This window comes from Zootoca vivipara, chromosome 2 (genome assembly GCF_963506605.1).
Source record: "Zootoca vivipara chromosome 2, rZooViv1.1, whole genome shotgun sequence".
NCBI classification, from domain to species: domain Eukaryota; kingdom Metazoa; phylum Chordata; class Lepidosauria; order Squamata; family Lacertidae; genus Zootoca; species Zootoca vivipara.
Genome location: NC_083277.1, coordinates 5,526,525 through 5,537,762, shown reverse-complemented (window position 1 = coordinate 5,537,762; position 11,238 = coordinate 5,526,525). Strand labels below are relative to the sequence as shown.

The window sequence follows — 11,238 nt, the reverse complement described above, 5'->3', positions numbered from 1 at the left end:
GAACCGCCAGCCACTCCCCCTCCACAAAAGCAGTTGGGTGTCCCTGCAAAGCTGACTATGGCAGAGTGCCAGAGGCACTCCTGGCCTGGGGTTTTGATTTACGCCCCTTGAAGGAGCTGGGTATGTTTAGCCTGGAAAAGAGGAGGCGGGGAGGAGATAGGATAGCCACCTCCAAATATCTGAAGGGCTGTCACATGGAAGAGGGAGCATGCTTGTTTTCTCCTGCTCCGGAGAGTAGGACTCGAACCCATGGCTTCAAGCTACAAGAAAAGAGATTGCGACTCAACATCAGGAAAAAAACTTTCTGACCCACCGAAACGGATTCCCACGAGAGGTGGTGGACTCTCCTTCCTTGGAGGTTTTAAAGCAGAGGTTGGAGGGTCATCTGTCAGGGATGCTTTAGCTGAGATTCCTGCATTGCAGAGGGTTGGACTAGATGGCTCTTGGGGTCCCTTCCAACTGAGTCTATGACCTCAGGAATTCCCAGATTAACAGCCCAAAGGGGGACGTTTCTCCCCCACGATGGGTGTCGTGGAGAAACTCTGGTCGGCTGCGTGGCCGTGGCCCCATTTGACCAGGGGGGGGTTGGGATGGTGGGGGGAGAGGGACCCCCCTACCAGCTGCTCCTCACCTGCCTGCCTTTTACACTCTCCCTTTACTAGCTGGGGAGGTTTCTCCCTACAAAAGCCCACTGCCTAGACTTGCACTGTCCTTTTCTCCCTTCCACCCACGACCCCCCCGCCCATTCTGCACTCACCAAATGCTGCTCCTCCAGGAGAAGTGTGGGGCGGTGGGTTTGGCAAGCAGGAAGTGAATGCCCACACTCTTTAATGAGCCTCTCTAGGAAGCGGGGCACTCTCTTGCCTTAACCCTCCATCCCCACCCCACCCTCTTCTACCTACATCATCCAAAGCTCGCTTAATTAAAGGGTTTAGGGGCGCGGGCACGAAGCTCCTTCTGTCTTGGGAGACAATGCAAGAGCGCGCTCCCCTTCGAATATAGTTTTTGGACTGCAGCTCCCATCAGCCCCTAGGCACCACGTGCTGGCTGGGAGCTGATGGGAGTTGTAGTCTAACCCCCCCCCCCCAGCAATCATGGATGGGGATCATGCCCGCAGAAGCTGCCCTTGTAATGTAAAGCCGACGGCACCACTCTTTGGACTTTGCAAGACTCCTGGCAAACTAAATCCGCGCAGGCTGCTGGAGGGCGCGTGTGTTTGCGTGTCCAGCAACAACTGCAGCAACGCAGCTGCCCCTCCAGGTGATAAAGGGTTAAAACACTTTGCTTTTATTCCTAGAAAGGGCACTTACTCTGTGTGTGCGGGGGGAGAGAAGGTGTCACTTCCTCCTACATTGGGGAAAAACCTGGGAGGGGTCTGTGCCTGGAGTAGGAGGAGGGTGCTGGTTTTCCCCTACTGGTAAGAATGGGGTGGGTGGGTGAGGAATCCCTCCAGGGTGGCACAGGAGCAAGGTGGGTGGGTGCCAGCTCCCTGGGGCCCTGGGTGCCCGAGCACCCACAACAAAATTTAACATGGAGGGGAACGGGCACCCACAAATTTAGGTGCCAGGGCCATGCTGCACGCCGCATGGCACCCACGGCCCCGGGGACCCACGATCGCAGGGCCAAGCTGGCCCCCCCGGAAGTGTTTTGTGGGTGCAATGGATCAGGGGGCAGGTTGCCTGCTTTGCATGCACACAAGGTCCCCCAGATTGGATCTGCCTTATCTGGCTTGCAAAGAGCGCCCTTCCCCACGGGGGCAGGAGACTGGGGCTGGGAAAGCGCTTCCCAGGATCGACGCGTCTCCGCTTGTAGTTTGCTGCTTTGCCTGCATGCAAAAGTGTTGTTGTTGTTTAGTCGTTTAGTCGTATCCGACTCTTCGTGACCCCTTCGTGACTCTTCATGCAAAAGTAACCCTCCCCAAGTCCAGCTTTTGGCCAAAATCTTAGCGGCAGAGCAAAAAAAAAAAGGCCTCCAGTACGCAAAGGGATCCGGATTCAGTCCTTGTCGCATTCAAACCCGAAATTACTTGGGCGACAGACTTTGGAGGGGCAAGGATGCTCCGGATCCGCAAAGCAAAGTCGTAGGTAGCTCTGCCTTTCACCGAGTCAGTCCCATCAGTACATGCGGCTTAGCACTGGAAACAGCTCTCCAGGATTTTACTGATCTTGTTTGTGAGCTTGTGGAGAATGCAGCAAGTAACCCCTACCCCCCACAAAAAAACAATGAGAAATAACCCCCCCCCCGAAAATAAAAAAAATTAAACTGTAAAGTGTCACAGCCAGGAAGGACAAAAGTACAAAGATGCTGTACAGCACAGCTCCAAAAGGATAACAAAGTTTTAATGCATACAAATATTTACAAATAAAAAAGATTCATAAAATCTCCACCTGTGAGTTTGAAAGATTGGATACTGTCTTAAATTAGCCAGGCATTTTGCATATATTGTTGGCACTGATAGACAATGTGTCTTTATATTTGTATAAGATATAAAAACATACCATATACGATATGGGGAAAAAACAACCTCAGTCATTCGAGCTTTGCCTTTTAGATACTTTTAGTTTATGATATATCTTGATTTCAAGAAGGGCAATTTGGCAAAAGCTTGAATACCAATGATCCAAATTGTTAATATTAAAGGGCTTCCAGAATTTTTGATTCTTTGTTTTTTTCTTTTGCCTTGTTATGTTGGCACGTTTGTTTTTTGTTTCTTTGTTAATAAATCCCTTTTTCAAAAAGCAAGTGAAGAAAGCTTCATACAGTATTAGCCCCTGGCATGAATAAAAATGCAGCTAATAAAATGAAGCCTTTCCAGGACTCAACCAGTGTTTTCCACCTAGAATGATTTTTTTGTTAAATCCATTGGAGACTTGAGGAATGTTTCTCAGTAAAATGTTTTGATCGAAGCCTGCTTCTGATTCCCAATGTGTTGTTTTCTTTTATCTGCAGGGGGGGGGGGGGAAGACTGCAAGGAACATGTGATACAGGATCCAAGAGCGACTCCCTGTGAAGTTTGAAGAAAGGACTTCTGTGCCCAGTCCTGCAATGGACATGCTTGGCCCAGTGGGGCAGGGATCAGACTCTCAGCGCCAGCAGTTCAGGCGTTTCCGTTACCAGGAGGCCAAAGGACCCCGAGAGGTTTGCAGCCGACTCCACCATCTATGCCGTCAGTGGCTGAAGCCGGAGCAATGCACCAAGATTCAAATCCTGGACTTGGTGATCCTGGAGCAGTTCCTGGCTGTCCTCCCCCCGGAGATGGAGAGCTGGGTGAGGGAATGTGGAGCAGAGACCAGTTCCCAGGCGGTGGCCCTGGCAGAAGGTTTCCTTCTGAGTCGAGCGGAGGAGAAGAAGCAGGGAGAGGAGAAGCAGGTGAGACAGAGCATTTTCACCCTGGTCGTTTTCCAAGAGGCACAGAATGTGTTCAAAGACAATTGCATTTTGTGGAAAGCCAAGCCTTCACAACGTCATGGTAAAAGTCTGCTCAAGACTTTTTATATATCAACTAGCTGGCCCTGCCACGCGTTGCTGTGTCTCAGTCTGCGAAATGGGCCCCCAGAGTCCCCCTTCAGACCCCCCTGTAGGCCCCACTGTGGTTTAGTCTGTGAAATGGGCCCCCAGAGACCCCCTTCTGACTCCCTTGTAGGCCCCACTGTGGGTCAGTCTGTGAAATGGGCCCTCAGAGTCCCCCTTCAGACTCCCCTGTAGGCCCCACTGTGGCTTAGTCTGTGAAATGGGCCCTCAGAGTCCCCCTTCAGACTCCCCTGTAGGCCCCACTTTGGCTTAGTCTGTGAAATGGGCCCTCAAAGTCAATATATTGTCCAAAACCGGTTCAAAGGCCATATCGTGATATCGGTTTCATAATTTTTGACCTGGCAATGTATCATGAATCATGGGTGTGGGTGGGTGGGTGCAAAAATCACAATGCAGGGAAAACTGTGAAGCCAGATGATGCCTCTACCTAGCTCCATCCTTATTTTGGATGTGCTATATATTGCGATCTTTTGCTGGTGAGATATCGCGATGTTGAAAACCATATATCACCCAGCCCTAGTGGTTAGAGCAGGCACCCCCAAACTTCGGCCCTCCAGATGTTTTGGACTACAATTCCCATCTTCCCCGGCCACTGGTCCTGTTAGCTAGGGATCATGGGAGTTGTAGGCCAAAACATTTGGAGGGCCGCAGTTTGGGGATGCCTGCTCTAGATGTTGCTGAACTACAGTACATCTCCCATTAGCCCCAGCGAGGGTGGCCAATGACCAGGGAAGATGAGGATCTTTCAGCAACATCTGGAGCACCAAAAGACCCCCATCCTGCAGCTGCTCTAACTCCTCTCCCTCTTCTTTGTCTGGGATCCGGGCTCCTGTCTCAGGAGGAGAGCAATGAATCCCCTGAATTGAGGGAGAATCTGCCGGTAACCTTCCAGACGGTGCTCTTTGGGGAAATTTCGCCAGATAATCGAACTTGGGACACATCACTGGGTAAGGAAGGCATTTGAAAATCTGTTGTCTTACTTTGCCTTTTCTCATTATGTGCTGTTCATGCCCCACAGAGAGGGCTAGCTCAGTTGGTATTATTATTATTTTATTATTAGTTAAATTTGAGCATCACCCTAGATCTCTTGGTGGTAGAGCATGAGTAAGATCTCGGAGTCATTGGTTCAAGCCCCACATTGGGCAAAAGATTCCTGAATTGCAGGTGGTTGCCTAGATGACCCTTGGGGGTCCCTTCTAACTTTGCAGTTGTATGTTAAGTATTCTTTACTTTTAGGTTACGATTCCCAATTCTGCAAGGGAAGGGCCTTCTGTTAAATAAATCCTCCTATCACATCCCCTTTATCGTTTTGGTTGCCCTTTTCTGAACCACCGTCAGGAAATGTTGCCCTCGACTGAAAAAAGGTTTTCCACACTGACTTTAAATGCTGGGTTTTCATTCCACGCCCCCTTACTATCCTTGTTTCCCCTGACAGGGAATGGAATAACACCGCTGAGGCTCCCTACAACATCACTCTTTCACGGCGGAGCAGAAATAGATCCCGAGCAACCAGCTCAGGTAGGAAAAGCAGATAATTGGCAGCTACGTGGTGGGGCTTAGAGCAATCTGTTCCTCTCTCCAGGGAACTCTGGGAATTGTAGGCCTGTGAGGAGAATAGGCAGTCTCTTAACCAGGGTGGATTTGATTTAAATCAAACTGATTTAAATCACGATTTAAATCACTAGTCAGTAAGGATTTAAATCATAGTTTTCTACATAAAGACTAATTCTTGCTGGTATAACTTTAATATGCATGTAGATGAAGATTTTTAGAATAACAACTTTTCATATTAGTTTTTTATCCCCAGTTTAATAGGTTAATCATTCATATTTGGACAACTTTACTGTTGTACTTGGGAAGGAGAGAAATAATCATTGCCTTAATAACAACAATTTAAATAGATTTATTCAACTGAAACAATAACATTACAGCATATGTTATTTGCTTAAACAAACATCCATGTTTGTTAACTAATTTGGCTAAACAAAAACAATATATATATATTTTAAGAAACTTAGACTGTCAGCCCAGCCTACACATGAAAAACTTAAATACTGTCCACTCCAAACAATCAGAAAAATATTGTTTCTATTCTATTCACTGAACTTCTTGAAACTTAGCACTGAAGGGGTTGTTTCTGTATTCATAGGTTTGTAGAACAATAGGATTAAGGTCTTTTTCTCAACTCTGTTCATGTTATAACATTTTTGCTGTGAAGAAGAGGCATGTGATCTCTGTTGAGTCAAATTCAGTTTTGAGAACTGCAAAAGTAAACCAAGCACCTGTGATAATATCTTGTAGGCAGAGAAACTGCCCAATAATCTTACAAAAACCTCTGGAAGAGCATGACATTGTGAATGGATTAATGGAATTCATTTATCCCAAAAATTAAACATATACAACCTTATTCTACATAATTAAAAGAACTAATCTTTATTTCATGATGGAATAACCTTTGGATGGTAATATATTTTCCTCAAAAAACATTTTATTTTAAAAAATCCGATTTAAATCAAAAAAATCGATTTAAATCAAAAAACCCGATTTTTTTAAAAAAACCATTGATTTTTATCCACCCTGCTCTTAACAACGCTAAGCAGTCTTAGCAGACTACAATTCCAGGAATGCTTTGGGGGAAGCTGTGGCGTGGATTAGGCCTGACTGGCCATGGCCTTCCAGGGTTTACAGTCTCCCCCAAACCCACCTGGAGATTCTGGGGATTTACACATCCTTTAGTTATCTGTTAATATGAGATGTTTCCCTCCCCCCCCCCTCCTCTAGGTTCTGGTGTCCTTTGAGGAGGTGGCTGTGTATTTCACCAACGAGGAGTGGGCTTTGCTGGATTCGAGCCAGAAGGCCCTGCACAGGGAAGTCATGCTGGAAAATTCTCGGAGCGTGGCCTCACTCGGTAAGGACCCTTCTTTGTTTTATGAACCTCAGACAAACCCGGCTGGTGGACCAAGCCAACTTCCGAGGGCCTTCTGGCGGTTCCCTCACTGCGAGACATGAAGCCACAGGGAGCCAGGCAGAGGGCCTTCTCGGTAGTGGCGTCCACACTGGGGAATGCCCTCCCATCAGATGTCAAAGGGATAAAGAACTACATACCTTTTAGAAGGCATCTGAAGGCAGCCCTGTATCAGGAAGTTTTTAATGTTTTACTATGTTTTTACATATGATGTAAGCCACCCAGAATGTCTGGGGAAACTCAGTCTGATGGGCAACATATTATTATTATTAATAATAATAATACTAATAATAATTACATGTCTATTCCAGCATCCTGTTCTCACAGGTGCCAAACAGATGCCCCAATATGAAGCCCACAACAACTCTCTCCCTACTTGTGATTCCCAACAACCGGTATTCAAAAATATTTACTGCCTCTGGAGGTAGAGCATAGCCATTGTTGCTGTTGATAGCCAATGAATTTGTACAATCCCCTTTTGAAGCCATCCACTTTTGTGGACACCGGTGGCTCCTGGGGAAGTGAGTTCCATAGTTTGACTATGTGCTCTGTGAATAAGTCATTTGAGTTATCTGTCCTGAATCGTTCAACATTGGGCTCCCTCGGGAGGTGGTGGACTCTCCTTCCTTGGAGGTTTTTAAGCAGAGGTTGGATGACCATCTGCCATGGATGCTTTAGCTGAGATTCCTGCACTAGATGACTCTGGGGGTCCCTTCCAATTCTACAATTCCATGAACTACTATCAGAACTCCAAGCCTTCCCTTAAAAATAAAGTAAGATTCCAGTCCTCATGCTTCTAAATCGTGTGTAGGGAACCTTTGGCCCTCTGGATGTAGCTGAACTACAACTCCCATCAGGCCTAGCAAGCATGACCAATGGCCAAGAGTAATGGGAATTGTAGTTCAGCAACATCTGGAGGACTACTGGTTCCCCATCTCTGGCTTAGAGTATTAGAGCAGGGTGTGTGTGTGTGTGTGTGTGTGAAGCAGAGCCACACATGTATTACTTTCCCACAACAATGCACTGAATGCCATCCATAATCAAAATAATGCTATCTATTATTTTCTTTTTTGTGCTGTTAATGGATTTCTCTATTCCAGTTGAAGGGTGGGACAATAAGGATGACGACGAACTCTGTGCAGCGCCATCGGAGAGAAATAAGCTTCAAGACATGGATGAGAACTTCAGAGATCAAGAAGGACCAAATAAGCAGGAAGAAAACCAAACCAGGAAGTGGGGGAATAAATCTTTGCCTGGGCGGAACTTTCATGAAATTTCAGTTCAGCAGCAGAGACGAAAAGGAAAGAAAAAGAATGTCTGCTTGCTGTGTGGGAAAGTCTTCAGCCGCAAATCACACTTCAACGTCCACATGAGGATCCACACAGGCCAGAAGCAGCACAAGTGTTTGGACTGTGGAAAGAGCTTCCGGCAGAGAGCGCACCTCACCTCCCACCAAAGAATCCACACAGGAGAGAGGCCATATAAATGCCTGCAGTGCGGGAAGAGCTTCCGGGAGCGTGCACACTTCACTGTGCACCAGAGAATCCACACGGGGGAAAAACCCTACCAGTGTTCAGAGTGCGGGAAGAAGTTCAGTAGGAGCACAAACCTCGCTTCCCACCTGAGAAAACACACGGGGGAGAAACCGTATCAATGCCCAGAGTGCGGAAAGAGCTTCAGGCAGCTTGCGTACCTTACTTCACACCAGAGAATCCATACAGGAGAAAAACCGTACCAGTGTTCGGTGTGCGGAAAGAGCTTCAACAGGAACACAAACCTCACTGCCCACTTGAGAAAACACACGGGAGAGAAACCCTATAAGTGCACAGTATGCAGTAGGAGCTTTTGTGATAAATCAGGCTTCAATATACACCAGCTGATTCATTCAAAGGATAAGCCACATAAGTGTTTGGTGTGTGGCCGAAGCTTTATTCGGCGTTCGCAGCTTACTTCCCACGAAGGAATCCATACTGGGGAGAAGCCATATAAATGCTTGGTATGTGGAAAGAGCTTCCACCGGAGCTCCAACCTTACTTCCCATCAGAGAATCCACGCAGGAGAGAAACCATATAACTGCTCGGAATGTAGCAAGAGCTTTTACGACAGATCGCGCCTCCTTATTCACCAAAGGACTCACACGGGCGAAAAACCGTATAAATGCCCGGAGTGTGGGAAGAACTTCAAGTGGCATGCAAACCTTGCTTCTCATCAAAGAACACATGGAGGAGAAAAACCCTATAACTGTGTGGAGTGTAGCAAGAGCTTTTATGACCACTCCCACCTTCTTACACACCAAAGAATCCACACGGGAGAGAAACCTTACCAGTGCTCAGAGTGCGGAAAGAGCTTCAGCCAGAGCTCGAGCCTTACTTCCCACCTGAGAGTCCACACAGAAGAGAAACCCTATCAGTGCACAGAGTGCGGAAAGAACTACACTCAAAGAAGAAACCTGATCAGACATCAGAAAATCCACTCGGGAGAAAAAACATACCAATGCCTGGAATGTGGAAAGAGCTTTTATGATAAGTGTATGCTTAAGAGACACCAAAGGACTCACAGGGGGGGCAGTGAACCCATCATGTCTTGGAGTGTCGAAATGGCTTCCGATGGAGAACCAATTTTACTTCCCCTCGGTGGATTCACACCAGAAAAGCAGTATGTGATTTGAGACTGAGTAACCAATTATGTGCTGGAGGAGACTCTTGAGAGTCCCATGGACTGCAAGAAGATCAAACTGATCCATTCTGAAGGAAATCAGCCCTGAGTGCTCACTGGAAGGACAGATCGTGAAGCTGAGGCTCCAATACTTTGGCCACCTCATGAGAAGAGAAGACTCCCTGGAAAAGACCCTGATGTTGGGAAAGATTGAGGGCACAAGGAGAAGGGGCGACAGAGGATGAGATGGTTGGACAGTGTTCTTGAAGCTACGAACATGAGTTTGACCAAACTGCGGGAGGCGGTGGAAGACAGGAGTGCCTGGCGTGCTCTGGTCCATGGGGTCACAAAGAGTCGGACATGACTAAACGACTAATCGAACCTTGGGAGCACTAGAGAATTCACATTGGACAGGCGCTTCCCCTCCCTTCCCCGATAAATACTTGGGGTGCGGAAAGAGCTTCTGTCACTGTTAGCTATATCGATGCACAAATATTGTTAAACTTTAATGCAGCTCTTATTATTATTATTGTTATTATTATTATTATTAATTTCATTTCTATGCCGCTTTATAGTTTTAAGGGGAAAAGAAAATCAAAGTGTTTTGCAACACATTAAAATATTAATGTCACCTCCTCACAGCAAGAGATAAACCTCAATACTACCATGTGACGCCATTTCCCAATACCACAAGGAGGGGCAGGACACAATTATGCTAGAAAAGAAGATACAGTGGTACCTTGGTTTTCAAATGTAATCCGTTCCAGAATACCATTTGAGTTCTGAAACGTTCGAAAACCGAACACTCGGCAGTCAACAGCTAGGCCTCAGGATCTTGCACTCAGTGGAAGCTGAGTGGCATGTTCGACTTCCAAGGCGTGTTAGAAAATCGAAGCATTTATTTCCAGGTTTACGGCGTCCGCAAACAGAAACATTTGTCAAGGGAGATGTTCGAAAACTGAGGTTCCACTGTAATATAATAGGTTTACGCTCGGGGTAAGGGGGCTGCCAGCAGAGGAGTCCATATTATGTAGGCAGAGAAAAAGCAGTCCTTCCTCCTATTTAAACATTTCTGCATCCCCGCCCCCCCGTAGAGTCATTATGCATTTAGCATAGGGAGAGGATCTGTGTATGGATAAAAGTTTCATGTGGTGCCAACAAAGCAATCCTAGCATGTGTACTCAGAATTCCCCTTCAGTTTAGTGGGGCTTTTGGATTGCAGCCAAAAAGGGCTGGGAGGACGCCTCCTCGCCACCTACAAAGCAACTTACTGCAACGATCTAATGTGAAAGTGAAAAGAGACTGAAGGATCATCAGATGTTCTGGTGTCTGCAGATGATCCTGTGGGAGGAACCTGGTGTTCCATTTCTCAAGGATCTTCTGATTAGATGGGACTGTCACTGCTTGCAATAGAATCATTGAATCGTAGAGTTTGAAGGGACCCTGAGGATCATCTAGTCCAACCTTCTGCAACGCAGGAATATGCAGCTGATGAGCTTGTTAGGTGCCCAAGTCCAGCTGGTCTTTGAAACACAAATAACCTACGTTTATCGGCACTTGATATTCCTAATAAATGGACTTACTCAGCAGCTGTTTCATCAGGGTATAGGAGAGGTGAGACTACATGGCCTTTACATTGGCTCTCCTGAGAGACTAAGAATGGGTGGGTGCCTGAACTTGCTGTTTCCCTTTTCCCTCCCAGTCCACCTTTGTGTTGCGTCTCTTAGATTGTGAGCCGAGGGCAGCATCTGTCTTCTTGATATTTGTGAGTCAATCTTGGGAGCTTACTTGTGGAGCAGGATTAAAATGCCAATAATGATTAAGCATGCATATATATATAGATCGATCTCTCTTTTAAACTTTCTTTTTAACTTTTGAATGGACACAATAAAGTTTTGAAAACCTTTCGGTTGCCTTACTGTGTCCAACATGTTTTTTTTAATTAAAGATTTTCTTGATTTACAAAAATATGTGCAATGTCTCTCATACCATTTTTACAAGTCAGTTTCTTTTGTTGAGACATTGCACACTCACACACGAAACAAAGACCACCACAGCCAAGCACAAATGAACAACCATACCCTAAG

General features: G+C 46.4%; 2 protein-coding genes across 2 annotated transcripts in view; one reads left to right on the top strand and one right to left on the bottom strand.

Annotated features, from left to right (window-relative positions):
• LOC118081319 (zinc finger protein 420-like) overlaps nt 1–814 on the bottom strand; it is a 24,578-nt gene extending 23,764 nt beyond the window's left edge. The window contains exon 1 of the mRNA XM_060269551.1: nt 758–814. The gene's annotated coding sequence lies outside the window, so the exon portion shown is untranslated. The remainder of the gene's footprint in view (nt 1–757) is intronic.
• Nucleotides 815–1,362: 548 nt separating this feature from the next.
• LOC118081383 (zinc finger protein 883) lies at nt 1,363–10,092 on the top strand. The gene is made up of 5 exons (XM_060269493.1): nt 1,363–3,369; nt 4,370–4,478; nt 4,967–5,049; nt 6,313–6,439; nt 7,597–10,092. Exons 1-5 carry the CDS (start codon nt 3,046–3,048, stop codon nt 9,162–9,164), a joined length of 2,211 nt encoding a protein of 736 aa, XP_060125476.1. The 5' UTR covers nt 1,363–3,045; the 3' UTR covers nt 9,165–10,092.
• The last annotated feature ends 1,146 nt before the right edge of the window (nt 10,093–11,238 follow it).

Coding starts and splice junctions, on each gene's coding strand:
- LOC118081383 (XM_060269493.1), top strand. CDS start 3,046: ATGGACATGCTTGGCCCAGTGGGGCAGGGATCAGACTCTCAGCGCCAG. Junction 5,050..6,312: donor ATCCCGAGCAACCAGCTCAG/GTAGGAAAAGCA, acceptor CCCCTCCTCTAG/GTTCTGGTGTCCTTTGAGGA. Junction 6,440..7,596: donor TCGGAGCGTGGCCTCACTCG/GTAAGGACCCTT, acceptor TCTCTATTCCAG/TTGAAGGGTGGGACAATAAG.